Source organism: Pararge aegeria, chromosome Z (assembly GCF_905163445.1).
Source record: "Pararge aegeria chromosome Z, ilParAegt1.1, whole genome shotgun sequence".
In the NCBI taxonomy this organism is placed as follows: Eukaryota; Metazoa; Arthropoda; class Insecta; order Lepidoptera; family Nymphalidae; genus Pararge; species Pararge aegeria.
The window spans coordinates 19,941,774-19,962,811 of NC_053208.1; the positions used below are offsets into that span (position 1 = coordinate 19,941,774).

The window sequence follows — 21,038 nt, forward strand, 5'->3', positions numbered from 1 at the left end:
GCAGCCGCTTTTCTTTACAAATAATTTAATAATTATAATATTTTTAAACATTGTGAAAATTAAGAAAAACCCACTCTTTACATATCCTGCAATAAACTATGAAATTTGAAATAAATAGTGTCGATAGATATTGGTGTAAGCAGACATTATTACCTACAGGGTAAATAGAGCCCTATCACATAGAGTTTTTACAGTGTATTAGAAATCAGCGCAATAATTTTATACAAAAATACTTATGCGGTTGTGTATTTTTGCATCAGTCGATCAATCTATAGTGTTAACGTTTATTTGCAAGGTAATGAAAACTCAGCGCGTGTGTAAGTCCGACTTCCATCTGTCGGTTTTATCTGAGTTCTGAGTGAGTTTTTCTTGCATTAAAAGAAAGTTTTTCGAGCTGCTTATAATATGATAAAGTTTTGGGTATTTACATTTTGACCTAGCACATTTATCGATATATGTTTTACAACCAGGTGAGAGTTAGTGATTTTTTAAATTTTCTGCATCATCATGTTAACCGGTAGTGTTCCTTAGATACATATTTTTTTGTAGGTCAAATTACAAATTTGTGTTCCGTCCAGCGGCCGCCTGCGATTCGTTTGACTTCTATCAAACCAGTTGAGGGGTTTCCGAGCGCTGCATTTTTCAGTGTAGGGTTGCTCTTTTAGCAATTTTGTACCGAAGCGTCAATCGATTTTGCGAGCTATGTACATAGCTACATATAGGTTTGTCATACTTTGTAAATAGAGGACCTTTTTTATAGTCATAATTGCCGGAACAAAGCAGTGTTGCTTAGCGGCAGAAATTAACATGGCGGTAGTAGGTACTTCTTAGGACGAGCTCTGTCACAAAAAGCTCAACAGCTACTGAATTAAACGAATTGTAATAGGTAGTTATATGTACTTCAGTGGATTATATTCCTTAAAATAAAATTGTCAACAAATCAAACTTCTAAAGAAACAAAAAATATATGTTACTTGAATTTTTTCTCTTACTTTAATTCTTGTATGCATATATACTTATTGATAATCTGAATAAATTAAACTGCTCCAATGATTTTCATGAAATTCAGTATGCGAGGGTATTGGGAGCGATAAATCGATGTGGCTAAGGTTAATTTTCAGAAAAAGTCTTTTCAGGCAATGAAAATTGCTACCATATCATCAGAATATAGTGGTAAATTTAGACATCCACCATATTCAAGGTTGTGATAGCTCAGGTGGGAAATCGGACGGTCCCTAGACCTGAACTGTTCATATTATTATTTTTTCCACTTTTTGTCGCCCGCTTATTTTTTTTGTTTACCTAAAAAATAATACCGAGCAATAGCATCCAATCCTGGTACTACTTTTTAATGAAAGATAGAGTCTTTATTAACACAAGGTATATCTTTCTACAGGAGCGTATCAACCGAGCGCCAGTTCCTGTCGGATTTTGTGGCTGGAGCAGAGAGCACGGCGGGAGGTCGGCTCGCCCGATGGTTGTCGCCTGCATCACGCGTAGACCCTTCTCGCTGTGAGATAAGATCACCGATGTCTACTGCAAGACCTGCGATACGGCTGAGTCTACCGATCAATATTAAAGATCAATATGGAGAATTGGTAGTTTCACCAGCCCTCAAAGTTAAGGTAATCATTTTTATTTTATGAATCTATGTCTGATGAAAATGATTTTTTTGCATTCGACAGCCATATTCTGGCGGCAGGCTATGTATGGGCCGGATAACTTATCAATTTTCACCTCTAAGGCGGTTAAATGGAGAAGATAATATGAAACACTGAATTTAAGTTATATCGATAAAAAAAATATTTAGGTTGACTAATAAATTAGTAAAATGTGGGATAGAGGTATATTTGTAAGAATGGGCTAAATTTGGAGATAAAGAATACTCACAAAGAAGCTTTTTTTTAATTTTATAGCCCAATTCTTGAATAAGACAGGTCGAGTCGGTCGAGCGAATCGACTCAGTGGGTCAGCCTATATTGTGTAGGAGTGCGGAAGAAAGTTTCTATGGGAAACTTGTCACAAATTGTACGTAGACAAATACGTCCTTTATAATCCACGCAGTACTTTTAAAGCTTTTTTTACTTTGTATTACATAACACGGTCGTATGGCGTCGACTGTCAATTTTATAACGACTTCTAATAAGGGTTATGTCATAAAGGTTTTATGTACGGCTGTAGAAATCGCACATAGACCCTTACTCGTTATTATTTTGCTATAATTTTTATTAGATCGATCTCATAACATGCCAGTAGAGCGGTGTGCTGACGTACTATGACGTATGCAACTAAGTAGCGTAGGTACATCCCTACTTCCCTACTAATATTATAAATGTCAGTGTAAGTTTGTTTGTTACGCTTTCACGCAAAAACGACTAAACCGATCCTCATGAAACTTTGTACACATATTCTTGGAAGTGTTAGAAGTAATATAGGATACTTTTTATCCCGACATTAAGCTCGGTTCTATTGTTCGGGTAAAAATATGATTTGTCTCATTTCTGTCTGCATCTTGCCACGCATCACGCTGAAACGACTGAATAAATTGATTTAAACTTTGCATAATTTGAGTTCATACTACTGACTGTTCTAAATTCCGGAATGTCCGGAGTGACATTTCGGAATTCAGAACAGTTCCTTTGAGAGCGGGGGTGCAAGTGTTTGAAGTTTTTACACCATAAAACGATTTGAATAATTCGTTTTGTACTGTTTAGTTTGTAGTTTCTAGTTGTTTACCAGAATTTGGCTTAGATCTGATGAATATGATGGGAAATAAACGGCAGAGCTCTCAGAGAACATCAACAAAAAATGCCTAATTATTATTAGGCATTTATTGTTATTAATTTTATAATTATTATTAGGCTTAATGATACTGAATACATAGTGTTGCCACATTTATGGGGACTCTACTACTAGGGTTGAAAATAAAATGTTAAAAAAAATCTTAGTTAACCTTCAGCCACAGGATTAAGAACGTACAGAAACCGCGTACACAACTATTATTGAAGCATAAAAACAACTCTACTTTAGAAGTCTTTCTCAAACAGGCGGTCAGTCAATTAACTCCATTTTGCAGTTGACGTTTACCACATACACGTTACATAAGGAAAATGGGAAAACTTTGTGAGCTACCTTCATTCCGCGGTTGTGAAGTGAGATGTGCGCGGGGCGTTTTCACTGTTTTTGGGCATTGTGCCCAAAAGCACTGCATGCAATAATGGCTGAAAAAGGGTTCTGTATGTTCTTAAGTCTTTGCTTTCAGCATAAAAATAAAAAGACAATCCCATTTAATTTCTTTCTTCATCGATTACTATTTTTTGTAATGGATTGAGCTGAGACTAAATTTATACTTCAAACTTCAAATATTGTTCACCCAATAATTACTGCTTGGGTCAACGTTGCTTACCGAGCACTATTGACTAATGAATAATAATAATAATTCTTTATTGCCATACTCTATTGTTAATAAGCAAACTAAATTATTACCAGTTTATTATTAACAATATGGCAAATGGCCGCAAACTGAGCCTTATGCTATGCATTGGCAACAATGCTCAGCGCAACTTTCAGTCTGCTCCAGTATCAAACTGAGCAAACAACCGCGCCGCTCGTTATGTTATTATTAAAAATGCGTGTTGCTGCTACTAAGCCATTCATTATTAGCAGTCATTAGTTATGGGAAATTTAAATTATTTTAAATAAAAGCCAATATATATTTGTCACTACTAGTATCTACGATTAATATATTTATGTTAGGTATCTGATCTAATCAGGAAGGTTGTACACTGTGTAGCAGGCTGCGTCCTATAATTACCGCGCAAAGCCGTAGCGCACAGCTAGTATGTCAATACTGATAAATTTTTTAGAGCCGTATTTACAATAATTTTCAAAATGAATTATGCGGTTAAATATAAAGCCGAAGGCGTAGGAAAACCTCTTCAATAAATCTGAATGCCTGAGAGTACTCCATAATTTTCTCAAAAGCGAGTGAATTCTGCCGGCTTTCGGCTACGGCTTAAACCCTTCTCATACTGAGAGGAGGCGCGTACCCTGTAGTGGTCCGGTAATGAGTTTATATTTATAATTTCTTGTTAGTATTAAAATAATCTATAGAACCTTTGAAAATACTGTTATTTCGATAAATTCTTGATAGTTTCTAAAACTTTGCACACATATTCTTGGAAGTGTTAAAAGTAATATAGGATACTTTTTATAGCGACATCAAGCTCGGTTCCTTTGGGAGAGGGGATGAGTGTGACGATTTTACACCACAACTCCGACAAATTATAACCGATTTAAATAATTATATTTGTACCATATAATTTTGCCCAAACTGTGGTTGGGGATAGAGGGTAGAACTCCTCAGCGCACAGCAGCAAACCCCTCATTTAAGTCTTAGTTATTCCGAATACTTTAATTTTTTTTAGATCTGCAACTAAATTAAATGCCTCGTCAAAAAACAAAATCAAACGCAAACGAAGTCGCGGGCATCAGCTAGTATATAATAAATAGGCCTTATCACTAAGAACAATTCGAGAAAATATTTGTTTTGGTAACAGCAACATTTCTTAATTTTTAGGGTTCTATAATCTAATTATTAGTAGGTCGGCATATCAGTCTGCCCGTGCATCGCATCATTTAAAGACTCATAACAAAAATTTGTTATATAAATGAATAAGAAATAAAGTTTAACCTGAGTTCATCTCTCAGATTTGGAAAGACCACGTTTAATAGGTATTAAAAATTAATCATTATCGTTTGTCACTGGACTCACGAATAGTTCGTGAATTCTGATCAAAATAATGGATACCAGTTCCGGCACCTGCTATGAACAAACTATGTAGGAGAGAGAGACAATTTTGGTATACCAATAATAGGCATTAAATTGAAATTATTACGAAAATCTACAATGTGCGTGTTCTTAAAACACTTGAGCAGATGTAATTTTCACCTTGGAAGATTCCTTACAATTAGCTCTCAGTCGGCGTGAATATGTTAATATAATCAATTTCCTAGAACTCTTTTGGCCTTAGATCATTGTAAGTATACCTATTTAACATGTCATCATTAAAGCAACGAAGGTATCACGATTGCGCGCAATGATTAGATATATTAGTGTTTCATTTGCGTTTATTAATTTCAAATGCTCATAATTTTTATTGCCGAGTTACGAGGACTGATATAAAACGATAGTTGGGGTAGAAACTAGTAGATTATATATCAAGTAATGTTGCTAATGCGCTAGGAAAGCCTAGAGTGTAATAAGTCAACCATACGCGTTTCATACGACGATTTTATCACACTTGCGAGGAAAAAATAGGATAAACCTTTAAATACGTACTCTGAACATAACTGTCAATTTTTTCTGTTTTTCCACTGTATGAAAATTTATAGGCCGCTTGCTAGATTTTGGTCGAAACAGGTTATTCATTCGGGATTAGTGCCTCGATTATTATTCCCGGCGCAGTAAAAGTTACTTTCCAATTTAAACTGGATGTTTTTAATCATTTTCAATAGACCAAAAAGCGAAAATAACCTAAAACGAAAATATTAATTACGGAAAATGGCGTGCGGGCTTTTTTCGCGCGACAAGGTAAACCGATATACAGCCAGCATCATTCGTTGATACAGCCTATATTGAAAATATAATAAAATTAGATATTTTCGTATTTAAAACATGTTTGAACAAAACTAGTTAAGAATTGTGAATAATTTGATAAAACTTAACGTTCATTTAACTCAATAATACTAAGAAGCCTACCTACCTACCTAATTGAGAAGGTAAAAATGTTTTTCATTTAAGAAATTCTATGAAATTAAACTTAATATGGACTATTTTTAGTCGCATAAAACCGCTATGTTAGGTTAAAAAAAAAGAATCAGTATTTCCCGGCTAAATTAAAAATGCTCCATCAACGTATAACTTGCAGTGAGGTATACAATCGGGTCATCATAAATAAAACCCGCGTGTCTCATGAGCCTTATAGCGATGAGATAAGGTCCACGTTACGAGATGTTTGATGAAAATAAGTTTTGTACAATTGTTTCAATCTAATATTTAAGCCTGCACGCTAAATTGAAGAAATAAAGTTGACTGATGCAGTTTTTACGGCTTTATTGGCTTTGTTTTAATGGCTTCATGGTTTTGATTCCCTTTGTAGGCCAATTATCGGCATTTTAAAATTAAAAATTGACTTCGTTTTGGGTCGGACGCTTAGGCCTAAAAAGCCGTAAAACTCATCGATTGAGAGTTCCAGTACGAGACCGGGAGCCAATTAGATCCTATACTAATTCAAGAATGCACTTACTTTTGTCGATCGTAGACAGGTGTACATTTATAAATTAAATAAAAAGTATTTTTTATTTAAATAATTCTATTTTCGATAAAGATTTTATATTTTCGCAAGTTATTGGAGTTATTTGCACAGTTGGATGCACCCGTCATTTAAGAATACTAGGGATCTACCTATTTTATACAATCGCTGCTTTCGGGTCTATTGAGTCCGCTTGCTTTCGAAGCGGCAGCATCGTTTTCTTTGTGTAGGAAAACTGGCCTCACCTGACCCCATTGTAACGATGGAAACTATTTTAATACGGTCATAAATAAAGGAATAGGTCCTTTATATTTTAACATTCCGAAATAATTTGTAATATTAAGACTATCCTCTGTACTGTCACTAAACCGATTTTGAAAGTTGTTTGAAAAAAGTGGCCATGAGTGCCATACTACCACGAAAAGGTACCATAGGCACCTTTTCGTGGTGGTATGGCACCACTGTCATGGCACTCACAAAAAATATGGCTTTATGTTGGTGAACGAATTTTCAAAATCGATATAGTGACAGTACAGAGGATAGTGGCTTATGATAGCGTCATGCCCTTTGCCGTGACGGCATATAAGTTTGTTTTTTTCCAAAACGCTAATGAAAAGATATTTCGTATCATGTCATACCGTTTCTCTCTGGACGCGCAATCAAAGGTTCCCCCATTTAAATTATCAGTAAAGATTTTTTCTTTTGGTTTGCAGGTTGTCGTGCAAAGGGCTATCAACTCTATCGTGAATGAAGAAGAGTCCTGCCTCGGCAGTGTCGCCTATCAACCCACCGTGCGAGAGTTTATGTGTTTCCATGCCATCACCATGATGAAGGTTCGGCATTTTAGTATCATGCATTTTATTAACATTAGGTTAGTATAACAAAGTGAGGATGTTTTGCCCAGGTTCCCACCCCACAACCTTTTAACGTATAACTCTCATAGTATTGAAGGTTTTAGAGCATAGACCCACCAAGCTTCTTCAATGCGGTTTGGTGGTCTTTAACGACTATTACCACGTAAGTAAGTGCTTTAAGTGCTCTCTTAGGCCTCACTGATAACAGTAAAAATCGATTACGCTGGTTACGCAGCTTAGAAATAAAGAAGTCTTAGCACCAAAGCCGCCAAGCCGCCGACACAGCTCGGCGGCTTTGCTATCAGCGGAGTAGTCTGCGGCATCAAATCTCGTTATATGTTAGAGTTTGACAAAATTAACTTCTAAAATTGAGTTGGAAAGCCGTGGAAATGTAGTCGACGTAGCCACAAGTTGTCGAGAAACAAGCTAGGGCGCAATATACATAAATACTTACATTAATAATGTACAGATAAACACGCAGACACTAAATAACATTCATGTTCGAACCCGCGGCCTTAGACTCAGAAAGCAGGGTTCCTGCCCACTGCGCCAGGCGGCCGTCAGCTTATAGTCATTTTTGTGGAATACTTCGATGGCATAATTTAGTCCATCATTTATTTCACAATCATGACCAGATTCACGAAGACACGCTTACGTTTCACAAAAGACTCACTAAAATCGGTTGGAACAATATAGAAAGTGCGTGGGCACCGTGTAACATAGGCTAGACATATCTAAAGTGGTCGAAACATCGTCCCCTGTTGTTGAAGTCGGTTAATAAGCGTCGGCGAGAATTACCTCCGTGTATGTAATGAATTTTATAATTGGGTTGCAAACATTTTATTAACTCCACTTTGAACTAAAAGCTTTAACATTTTACCTTCGTATAAAAGCTTAAGTACGGTTTATGTAAAGAGACTTATGTTTCTCAGAAACTGCATTTTGCTGAATAACTGAATTTAATCGCCTATTTTCTTCTGTGTGAGAAAACACTTTCAGCAAAATATTTTTAAAATATTCTTTTAAAGTAACGTTTTACTCATGGGTAAAATACTGAAACTTGTTTTAGGCATTAGGTCTCTTTGAGATTTATCGTTACGTATCGCGCGGTTATATTGGCAACGATGCTCGAAACATTCATATCATTTTGTTAAGTACCTTTCTCATATGTATGTATTTTACTTACCGGGTGAAATACCCCCAATAATTAGATTCAATTGGAAAATTTAATCTACTGAAATGCTTTAATGTTTTAAAACTTAGTCAGAAGTAAGGGCTACTCTTTTTCGGCCTTTGAGACCTCTGCCAATTCAATGAATGTCTTGTGACCTAAAAATTGGTGCTTATTTATGACAACGTAAGCCTAGCATTACTAAAAGGCTATAAGTCCAGTGTATTGACTTCTATGCCCACGAGTGAAATTTACATTTGGAAGACATTTAATTTTTTTTTTTACCTTCTCCGTTTTAGAACGATTGTATAGTTATATTTCGTCTCTTTCAGTATGCAATAGTACTAATTACATATAAGTAAATGTTTATACGATAAACAACTCGTTTTACACAACAGATAGACTTTAATCAAAAAAAAAGATACAAGTAATCAACACAAAGCCTATCCATCAGAGAGGATATTAATGAATAATTAGAAACATGGCGTCGTGTGTTGAAACTCTGAAAATAAAAACAAAATACTTGTATCATACGAGTAGCTTCAGTAAATATGAAGACCCTATGTAAATGACATTTCTTTATAAATATCGTAATCGTTGAAGATTTTGGCATACCCAATTCAACAATAAAACTTTAAACGTTTTTGAAAATATAATTCGTGAATGCGATTTCGAAATAAAATCAAAATGGCGGTATATAAATCCTGGCCTCATACAAATATCTTCATTGGTCAAATAAAAATGATTAGCGGAGTCGACTTCTTTACTCTGATTTCTGACTTTAAGTGCGAGCAGAGTTCGTAAGAAGCAGGGCATAAGCTTGCTTCTTTGTTACTCGAGTTAATGCTAAAGGAATGATTTATTTCTCGACAGGCATACCAAAACTATTCATTCGAGGAACTACGCCTGGCGAGTGGTGTTTGGGGTGAGACCTGTTGTACGTTCGAAGGTTTGATGGGCTGCGGACGGATGGCCGCTGAACGCATAATTGTTGACCCACAACGTGACGGTTCTTACGTAGCCGTATGGGTTCCCAGATCACCCGGCTACTATGTTTTCCGATGCACCTTGGATGACATTCCTCTGCCGCAGGTAACTTTATTTTATGCATTTATTTTAGTTTAAATTCGATTATGATGAATATACATACATATACTATCGGATCACAGCGCCATCTGTCGGGCTAATTTTTGAATCTAAACCATCCGGGGTGCCACCCAAACGTATACCAAAAAATTCATTCAAATCGGTCCAGCCGTCAAGGAGGAGTTCAGTGACATACACACACACACAGGAAATATATGTATAAAGATATAGAAAATTCTAATCTAATGTTAGTACAGTGTTTTGGATGAAAGACTTATTTTTTGTTATAGTTGCAATATAAATATATGATCTGTGAAAATTTTAATTGCCTATCTATCACGGTGATACAGCCTGGTGACAGACGGTCGGACAGCAGAGTCTTAGTAATAGGGTTCCGTTTTACCACTTGGGTACAAACCCCTAAAAATTTAATATTCATATATTAGTTTCGTTAACCAGGGTGTTTATCTTTTATTTATCTCATTTTATATGTAACAAGTCCATTGTTATTCCCTCAGGATTTGAAAGTTGAAGTAGTGGAGAGTGCGAGTAATGAAATGGCAGCTGAGCGGTGGATAGGCGCGGCCGCTTCTTACAGCTTACGACGTTTCGCTCTAGAAAACAGCGCTGGTTTGCGATTGCGCTCCAGCCCAAGCCTACAGGCGGAAGAAATTGGCCGCATACCCAGCGGTGCTTACATTGCGGTGGTCGACGAGGTACCCTTTTATTAAAGTTTCCTTCCGTTCGCGATTTTCTATTGATATTCTGCCAACATTTTGACGAGATCGGTTAAGATGTGCAGCCGGTACCTAGGTGACAAAGATTTTTTTTTTTTTAAATACCTCTTAAACGTTGTTACCTGGTGCTATTTGGTGACAATAAATCATATATCCATCTGCAGAATGGAAGTTATATTTGTGCCAAATTTCAGTTTTTTTTTTGGTTGCACTAAGCGGATCGTACACCTTATGGAAAAACATCGCCTATAAACCGAGCAACACTTCGAAACAACAACAACACAACACACTTTTTACTAAAAAGTGTGGTTAAGCCGAACTTGGCTAACAATCTAAAATACACACTTTCGCCTTTATTTTGTTATGACGAATGTATTTATCTAAACCTTAAGCTAACTACCCTCACGTAAAGCAGCGTTATATTATATAAAATTTATATGATTAACAGTTTATATGATGTAATTTGACGCTCTCAAAATGGGGACTATAATTCTGAAACAAAATGACAATATCAAAATGCCCCTCGTACATATGTACCGACATATATTATCTCCAGGATGGGTTTCAATCTTGGATAGAATCCTCGATTGTGGTCCACCTAAGTCAAGCAATAATATATGCGTCGCTTACGTCCTCATTAAGTTTTATAATACATATATTTACTTTAGATAAGGTTTTAGTTATACTTCTTAGTTGTAATAATATAATATTTTATTAAATGCTCCATCGAAATTACATCGTTTATTAAACCTCGACCTGTAGGAACACATAAAATTTGAAGGCTAAACTTTTTTTTATTTAATCATGAGATACACCAGCATTGTTACAACGGTCACAAAATATTAAAAAGTAGTAAAATTGCATATTTGTCTTTGCAACAAATTATCATTATAATAGCTAATATCAAAATATTATTTTTTACAGTTGACGAATAAAGACGGCACCTGGGTGAGGTTAAGTCCAGAGTCGACACAGACTTACTCAGACGGCAACATATGTGTGTCGTGGTGCCTGCAATACCACGGACATCTGGACCTTACGCTGCTGGTCCCAGTGGACGATGATGATACACAGGTATAAGTTGTTTAGTCATCATATAGTCATTCATTGTTATAACCAGCGCCATTAAAGTATAGGTTTATAAAGACTAGCGTGCCCAGCCCGCTTCGCCGGGCTAGATTTTGCTTTATTTTATTTAAACAATAAATTTAAATCATTAAATTTTTAATTTAAGTCTCATCATATATTAAATCATTTATTTCTCTCCTTATTCATTCTCTTCTATTCTTTTCTCGAGCGGGTGAAGATCATTATCTACACCCATGTACACCCAACAATAGAATATCACCATAGTAAATAAAAGCTGTATTTGACAGTTTGACAGTTCAAAAATAGGAGTGCTCTGATCGTGACCAAACTTTACAGGATTACTCGCCAGGTCAATCCGGAGATTCCCTGAAAGTTTCATTGGAATCGGTCCAGCCGTTTCGGTGCCTAAACGGAACATACCCACACACTTTCTCTTTTATATATATAGAAGATGGCCGGTGTCGTGCTACGTCTTTCGCATTTATACCTCATAGCCTAAGACACTGCTAGACTAAATGCCTCTCCCAACGGTAGATGGGTAAATGTCTTACAACACCCGTTCGAAGAAGAGGGTTGATGACAACTGATGTATTTATTAAACGTAAGCTTATAGAAAAGTCCTATTATAGTATAAAGGAGTACGAAATCGATAAAAAAGCTTGGGTGTGAATTATTGCTCTAACTAGGTTGCTGTTCTAATAATTTTAAATGACAATGTGAGATGTTGATAACAAAAAAAAACCCGGCTAAGTTTGTTGTGCGCTTCTTCGTAGACCAGGACGCGTTTGGAACCTCCATATCTTTAGTTTTAGGTTTAAGAATATGGTTACTTCTCGTGTAATGCACGCATCAAACTTAAATAATGATTTTTCTGACTTTGACTTTGACTTTCGATCTGCCGTCATTACACGGCAGATTAGAATACACAATATACGCACATACAAACATTGTACGAATGCTATTAATATTTTCTTTAGTTGCACTGGTTACAGTGAGTAACATGCTTTTGTTAAAAAATGTATTTCTTCAGCAGGAAGAGTTTGCACCATCGTGCAGTGGATGCAACGAAGGCCAATTTTTTGACCTACCTCTTTCCACCGACGAAGATGGCGACGCTGCTAGCAACGGTTGTTATTACTTCTTATGCGATTCCGTTTAAATTCCTTAAAAATTGTAAGTGCCCATATGACTAATGAAAGAAAATCTTATTTTTTTATAGATCTAAGCTCTGAAGATCGGCGATTCCCTTTTTCGATACAGTGCGATCTCGCCAACGAGGTAAATAGTGTGTTTCATATTGAACCCTACCTACCAAAAATGGTGAATACATTTAGCTCAAAGAAATATTATATGTTTCAGAGTGACAGCAGCTCAAGCCCCTATATGTTCGGCGAGCCAAGCAAACGTAATCGCCATTTACGAAATGAATCTAACTCGATGCCTACACCCAGGTATGTAAGAACGATTTAATTTGTCTTATGTTCTTTATTTCTTTATAGCTGTTGTCCGCGACTTATATTTTGAGTATTAAGAAAAAACCCACAAGAACCTTTTATTTTCTCGGCATAAAATGTATCCTCGACCCGTAAAAACTATTTTTATCCTAAATTTCGCTAAGATTTAAGCGGTCAAGCCATAGATAGGTATATGGTATTTTATCAAACGCGGATAACCTTTACCATCAGATTTTCTGAGATTAATATTATCCTATGTCAATTTCATGGATGCAAGCTACATGTGTGCCAATTTCAAGACTAATTAGTTCAACGGTTGAGCCATACATACGTAGCAAACAACAGACAAACTATATTATGAAAAGAAGGAGAATCTCTATGGTGTCATTTATAATTTCTTCAATCTTTATACCCCACACCAAAAAAATCTTCGGCAATGTACTCTCCACGCACTTTTCGCTCTGAAACCGTAGCATCCTCTGGAGATGTTGACTTTACAATGACATAAAAATAATTCATTGTAGAGAGTACATTGCCGAACATCTGTTTAGTGTGGGGTATAAAGATTGAAGAAGTTATAAATGACTATATTTTCGCGGAGTAGGTATAGCAAATTGAGCTTAATTTTCATAATATATCATGGAATTCCGCAAAGTAACGCCTGCTCTAATCCAAACAAACTTCCGCACCGCGTGGAATTTTGAGTGCACTATGCAAAAAATTATGTCAATCCGTAGAAAATAAAAACTTTTCTCCCACAACTTCTTTCCCACGGGAATCGTACATTTTTCCGAAATAAAAGTATCCTACGCGCTATTGCCAAACTATAATCTATCTTTGTGCTAAATTTCATGCGTTATCGTATCGTATTTACGGACATCCAATCAAACTTCGTCAAAATTAATATTACTATAATATATATATATATATATATATATATATATATATATTATAGTATATATATATATATATATATATATATATGACCCGCTTCGCATGGCTGCAATGTAGATGCTAATGGGGGCCAGTTAGGAAAATTCCGTAGGACATTAATTTAATCTATCTAAGCGTACAGACAGTGGGGAGCGAATTTGTTTTATATTGGTGTAAAGATTATAGATTAGCATGTATTGTTAATTCAATTTACTTTGTTGTTACATTGATAGACGCGCGCCTCCGCGTAGCAACGGCAACAGTGATGATTGGTGCCCAGTTAAACACCGGTCCAGTGAAAACATCCGGGATGAAAATTCACAGGAGGTACTTAATTGTCCAGCGACCTATAAATCCTATTTCCGTATGGTTGCTCTCGCGACTCTTACTGTCACAAAAAAAAATAAACAAGATTATTTTGGTTGATTTCTTGGTTAAAGTCTACAAATATTTTTAAATCAACGCAAACAAAAAAGATCAAAAATTGTGTTATTCTCATAATTTTTGACTTTTATTTTTACATTACCGTTATGTTTAGAATGAAATTTTGGAGATTCACCAAGAAATAAAGCCAAGTCGCATGGCGCAAACGGGCACGCAAACGTCACCCGAGTCTATGGATAGAGACGATTCACCTAACGCTCGCTGTGATGCAGAAGAGGTACTTCTTAGAGGTTTTTCCTTTTAACCTTTTCCAAAATCCTAATTCCTTATAATCAATTTTTTTTTAATTCTATTTATTTTGAAGTGTTAGGCGTAAGTTTTTACATTTAAATAGAGGCACCGTGTATACATACATATCGTGAAAGTAAAACGTTTACTATGGCAGTCAGCTCGCTGTCGGATTTATCCTCGATACAAAATGGGTTTCACTTTACACTGTTTGTAAAGATAAAAATGATTATTAAAACTTAACTAACACCTCAAAATTTAACGAAAAATAATAAACTTACATCTGGCTTATGACATCATTTTTTAATCCATAGAATTTTCAAATCATTTTTTAATTTATAGAATTTTCAAATCAAATCACCCGCAAAAATAGTGCTACTATACACACGAGGTTAAACGTAAAAAGTACTGCACTACTTTTAGACGTGACAATGTAGTTCATCCTAGATAATCGGCACCCATGTTAGTTTTAACTGACCGAAGAATAGGATGGCCAGTTTAATTCATAAACATTTCTTGTTGTAGGAGGATAAGGATAGTCCGAGACGGTTGTCCCGAAGCCGCCCCGCGCGGTCTCGCAGCCGACGAAGTTTAGCTTCACCACACGTGCCCCCGCGCGCAGTGGTTCCACGCAAATACGCTCTAAGTCCAGCTCAGGCGGAATGTATGCGTGCGGTGTTTACAGCTTTACTCTGGCATGAAGGTATGTAGCCCCCGCACTTTCATCACCAAAATGTATATGTTTATATGTGACTTATCACTTTTAAAAGATAATTTGATCTATATTTTTTAAGTTACGAGTTCCTTTTGGCACATTCATCATTTTAAATATTGGTTCTTAAGTACTACTCTAGCATTAAACTGTATGACTATAAAATTATCGACAGTAATTCACGTGTCTATATTGTAATAGAAATACACTAGACAACAAGATTGTAAAGTGCAAAAAAGTTTTTGGGAAAAAACGTAAATAAATAATTTTTTTTCCTTAGGTACGAGCGGTCCGAATCATCTTTACATCCTTTTAAAGCCAACAAACCTGTCCCTGATAATAACGATTTTAAACAAAAAGATTTATCCAATTTGGTGCAGTTTCGAAAGTTCTGCGTACATACATTCCGGCGATTCATTTTTATTTGTATAGATTGGTATAAATTTGCTAAAGTGGTTCGAGCTGTAGTTGTTAGTCGAGTTTATAGGACCACGACCTAAACCCTTCTCCGTTTGTAAGGGAGACCCGTGCCCTGTAATGGCACGTAATGGGTTGATTATGATGATGAAGAAGATGATGAATATGCAATACGAGAAATAATAACTTATGCTATGTGTTTGTGTTCTCAGGCATAGTTCATGATGCCATCGCGTGTGCAACGTTCCTTAAATTCCACCCGGCATTGCCAAAAGCTGGGGCTCAAGTTGTTACAAGACCTCCACACGAAGCCCCCCCACCGCGCCCTCAGCGACACTCCGTGGAAGTCTCCAACGCCGGTACTATGAACTGACATTACACTTCTCTTTTTAGTATGAAGTTAAGACAGCTTGCGTATTATGCTGATTAGAGCTGCTATCTGAAAGGAACAGGATCCAAAAGTAACGGAGTGGATTTCATTTCAAAGTATACCGTAACCGTTCATACTATTAAAGCATATTGATGTTTATGCGGAGAAGTCTCATTCGTGCCTCCGAATAGATTCACAGATGTTACTTGAATGAGGTGTAACTTCCAAGGATTGCACTATAACTGGTTTGGCTGGTTAGCGAACCTTGAGAGGAATAGCTGTATTCATTTTCGAGTTTAAAGGAACGTATAATGCTAGTGAGAAAAAAATTATGATTATATACCTCCAGAAATTTAAAAAATAAATGTGTCTATGTGGGTTATTGGAATATTATTCCAATTCTTAAAGAGACAAGATTATAAACATTATGAATCAAAACATATTACGTAGCTATACTATTTCTAATTACTGTCAGTAGCAACCACCCAATGCGTGTAATTAAACATTTTGGTTGAAATAACTTTTAATAAAAACATTTGTGTGCCCACAGGGCAATATCTTTGCATTCAACCGTCAACTTTGGAAACTTTGACGCGCTCCGGCACGGAGGCCAGCACTAGTCGCGCCCGGAATACTGATATTAACCTGCCCATTAGTGAAGAAGACGTGGCTTCTACTAGTGCTTCTGACTCAGGTATCAATCTTGTTTACTTTGCGGTCACAATCACTGACTTCGCATACCCATCATTTATGGGTTATTTTCCATTTTTTAACTCGTCTTCATGATGAAAGCTGGCTATTTTTTAATTGTCAGTTCATCAGCATTTTGTAGCTAACTTCTTGGAGTTGTACCTTTTTAAATTAAATCAATTAATCAGTGTAGGGAAACATAGGGAAGACGTTGCCTGTGAATTGATCATTACGATCTCGAAGGCGCGTGAAGTCTACCAATCTGTTCTTCTCAACCAGCGTAGTAAACTTCGGCCTAAGCTTCATTCTGAAAGGATACTCGTGCTGGTAATGGGCCAATGATGTTAGTTACCTTACAGCTGCTCCGTCTCCTTCCGTGGTGAACGTGCTGCCACCTGCTTTACGGGCTCTCGTCGCCGTTTGGGATGCCCTTAATGAAGCTGACCAACTGAGTCCGGCTACTGATAAGTATGTTTAATTAACATCATAACATGACCTTGATCCTCTTTAAGTTAGCTCTTGTCTGCTATCTCGCCTGATGGTAAGCGATATTGCAGTCTAAGTTGGTAGCGGGCTAACCAGTATGCCCGTTATATTAGATCCGTAACCCTAATAGGCGCTTTGATACATTTTACCATAACTATTTTTTCGTGGACGGCCACGGCCACGTAACGTCCAGAATTATAAAAGCGCCTAATCGGTTTCTACATTTTACCGGAATGCCAAATGGCTTGGTGGCATGTCGTCTGTATGCTAGTAACAAGCTACGTTTGAAGCTCCCCACCAGACAAAATGAATCACCGAATCCATGAGTTTGTACTGCGGGTTGCTTTTCGTAACTTTTCCTTTCCCACAATCTGGTGAAACCGCCTGACAGGTACATGTTTTTTTCCGTCAGAAATCTCGAACAATTTTATAGGCGCTTAGTATTATTATTTATTTATTTATTATTCATTATGTTGCGATGATTTTTAAGGTTTAAGAAAGTCACACCCGAGAAGAACGAAAATGAAGACACCAATTTCAGCGCTCCACGCACGAGAGAAAAGCCGGGACGAGCACCGCTTTCTGGTGAGGAATTCGGATTAAAATATAATTTTTGGATACTAAATACCTACCTTATTTTTTTATAAGGCTTTAAAAAATGTAGGTATAAATTGATACAACTATAACAATTACCGTAATAATTTTTATTAATTTATTTTTCTATATTTATTTAGTGAAATGCGAGTTATGTGGCGGCGCAAGAGTGCCTCCTCCTTTGGCAGCGCACATGCGACACATGCACCCTGGGTGCCGAACCGTTACCAATCGCGGCTATGACCGCGCTGGAGTATACAAGCAGGCGGACCCCATTCGCTCCAATGACGGCCTCCCATCAGAGTGCGGACAACTTGCGCAGGGTGAGTATTTTAACATTAGATACGTTTATAAGTTTTTTAACAATACCTATGAACTTTGATACTTCGCGAAAATCTGTTTTCCTAAGGATTTGTAGTTCATTTTTGAAAAAAGCCATTAATTTCATCATGACTGTCCAGATAGTTTTTATCAAGGTAGTAATGGCTTTTCATAGAAAAACTTATAGTTTAGTAATACCGTGTTTTACAACCTTAGGATTAAGCGTTCTTCTGGCTACCAATACATTATGGTGTCGACAAGCATCCTGCGATATTATAATTTGCGCGTATATAGCGTACAATTCGCCAGACTTTGATGTTGTGAGTCGAGATACTAGAGAAGCCTTGGTTGCGCGCAATGTTAGAATTGAACGCAAGTAAGATGCGGGCACTAGAGATAATCACTCATTTCGTTTGATTCTATATTTTCTGATTTGTACTTTTGTGTATAAAATGTTTACTCCTTACTTTTTAAGTGTATTTTGTTCTTTAGCTAAAGCTATTTTTATGATCTTTAATTTCGAAATCTTTGGCTTCTATATTGCTTAATCGTAGACGGATAATTCAATAAACAACTGTTTCGTGTGGCCACATGAACCTATACCAAGAGATGATGCTACAATATTAACAAATAATATTGTAACACATTTCAGATGAATGATTGAATGAATGAATGAATACACTTTTATTGTACACCAAAGAAAAAAGTAGTTACAGAGATGTAAATACAGAGCAAGAGAGTACAATTTGGTGGCCTTATCGCTACCTAGCGATTTCTTCAAGGCAACCAAAGGCGTAAAAGGAAAAAACATAGAAAAGAGGTAGGTGGTGCAATCAATAAGATTTAAAAATTATATGTTTTAAATATATAAGTAAAATTTATAACTATATTTCTCAAAAGAAATTACAATTTCACTCAATGAGAATATTTACAACTTACTTTATGTAGGTAATATTAAAACTACAAACAACGGCACGTACAAAACAATCAGAAATTATATAAAAAACTTGAGGGTAAAATTATAAATAAATACTTCATACCGTTATACATAGCCAGGATCACACTCGGATTTTGTCTCAAGTTTTTTCTTAAAAATATTGAAATTTTGTTCAATTTTAATGTTGTTAGGTAATTTATTATACATTAATGCTCCTTCAAAGCTTATGTTTATATTACATATAAATAAAAAAATAAGATATAAATTTCAGATTTAACGAACCAAATTCATCGATAATAGTACGAAAGGTAATTTCTATCATCATTTTTGACCTTTTTTTTGCGCGTTAGAGAAAAATGGTGAGAGTAAATTTTTACGATGCGCGAGCACACCGTCACTAAAAACCGACACCAATGAGATTAGCTATAGTCCCCATTTAAGTTTTTATAAAAGGTTTGACAGTTGAATTTTAATAATTCAAACAATACCTTTTTTCTATTGTTTGAATTACTAAAATAAAAACTGAAATTTTTTGAAAAGATTTTTATCTTGTTACGCCAAAGAAGTATAACTTCTAACGTGTACATAAGTACACACGCGTTTTTTTATTTCAGTCTAACACACTGCACAAATATTAATAAAATAAATCTGTTGGAGAAATTTGTGTTTATTACTATTTAACAACTATTTATTAAATTTCCTATTTTTAGGAAACAAAAGCTGTCAAAACTCAGGAAGTTGCCAAAAAGCGGCATGCAACATGATAATAAATATTAAAGCTCTTTGTCACGTATATACAAAATGTATAAATGAAGTGGTTCTTGTGAGCGGCAAACACCATTAATTTGTCTATAGGATTGTCCGTATGCATGCTGGATGCTATTATATTTACATACGTGTATTTACCTTGTTCGCCATATCTATCTATCTCTTCATTTATTATGATTATTGCAACGCATTTTGTGTTTTTATTTTATTTAACCCCAAACCTATACAGACCTTATCGGTGTGAAAATTCGAGCTACGTTATCAGCGTACCAATTGTGGTACATTTACTGCGAGAAATGCCGAGAACGCGCACTGAAGGCAACGTCGCGGCTAAAGAACAAAGGAAATGTCGAAGCAGAGCGACCGCCTATTGCAGACAACTTTAAACCCGAACTCGACCACGTGGCTTTAAGGGACAACGCAGTTTTCCTACTGGACTTAGCACCTCTGACTAGTTCTGGTGAGTTAACAAATGACTTTTCTTATAATAAGAGTACGAGGTTGGATTATGAGACTCAAACTGCTCAGCTCAGTCACGTTGTAGTGACCGCGCAATGTGGTTATAGCTCACATAAAACCCAAGCGATACCTTTGCTTGCATTTTGAACTCGCACCTCTTTGATTGCCGAGAAAGAAAATTGTTATAAATTGAGTAGTACAGATGTTGAACATCTTTTTGATTAAAGCGGTGCTACGTGTAACCTTAATTCGTTATTATGTCATTCTCTGTTATGTTAGCACCGTCAGGCGCTTCCGGGTGGCACGACTTGGGAGGTCGTAGCCCGCCTACGCCGCCGGGGAGCATGTGGCAACCAGCGCCTCCCTTCCAGTGTTTGACAGCATTGGGTGCCGCACCTAAAAGTATGGCCTCATTTTCCGACACCGCCAGATATCATTCTCTCGGCAGACCAATACCCGGACCACAATTGGTATGTTCTATTTTATTATCTACTATCTACTATAATTGTATATCCCTTTATTAATAACCGTGCTGTAGCGTTTGGAAGTAACGTTGTTTTTTGTCACGTTCTGCTGTCTGCTGCTACGTGCTATCTGTTGAAGTGTAACAAAACATTGCGTAACTGTTCGGACGTTATGCTGCGTTTACTGAGAAGTCGGCGATAGCTATATTTAAGATGCCGAGTATCCCAAACAACATAGTGGCAAAAATTATGTTATTCTATGTCTCTGACTAAATGGTTATCGCGGTATACGATTAAGTAAAGTTTTCTGGGGAGAAAAAAAATCTCAAATAAAAAGTATTTTAAGTAAGCTAATAAAATGTATTAAATCTTGCCATTTCTGATTATTTTAGTTATTTTTAATTTTATTCAACGACAGATGTAACACTTTATGGAAATGGAACCAGTTACGGCATTTTAGGTAGCGTTTCCGTTTGCAATGCTCTGCAAATAAATCCCCCTTGTCACTTT

At 36.3% G+C, this 21,038-nt stretch overlaps 1 protein-coding gene across 1 annotated transcript in view; it reads left to right on the forward strand.

Moving 5' to 3' along the window:
• LOC120636431 (E3 ubiquitin-protein ligase highwire) overlaps nt 1–21,038 on the forward strand; it is a 149,254-nt gene that overhangs the window by 100,470 nt on the left and 27,746 nt on the right. Inside the window, exons 36-52 of the mRNA XM_039907906.1 lie at nt 1,397–1,625; nt 7,028–7,147; nt 9,213–9,431; nt 9,944–10,141; nt 11,087–11,236; nt 12,282–12,378; nt 12,471–12,529; nt 12,611–12,702; nt 13,872–13,965; nt 14,836–15,013; nt 15,652–15,798; nt 16,360–16,503; nt 16,859–16,967; nt 17,476–17,570; nt 17,720–17,902; nt 19,835–20,065; nt 20,344–20,534. Of these exons, the coding sequence (XP_039763840.1) occupies nt 1,397–1,625; nt 7,028–7,147; nt 9,213–9,431; nt 9,944–10,141; nt 11,087–11,236; nt 12,282–12,378; nt 12,471–12,529; nt 12,611–12,702; nt 13,872–13,965; nt 14,836–15,013; nt 15,652–15,798; nt 16,360–16,503; nt 16,859–16,967; nt 17,476–17,570; nt 17,720–17,902; nt 19,835–20,065; nt 20,344–20,534 (2,536 nt within the window). The remainder of the gene's footprint in view (nt 1–1,396; nt 1,626–7,027; nt 7,148–9,212; nt 9,432–9,943; nt 10,142–11,086; nt 11,237–12,281; nt 12,379–12,470; nt 12,530–12,610; nt 12,703–13,871; nt 13,966–14,835; nt 15,014–15,651; nt 15,799–16,359; nt 16,504–16,858; nt 16,968–17,475; nt 17,571–17,719; nt 17,903–19,834; nt 20,066–20,343; nt 20,535–21,038) is intronic.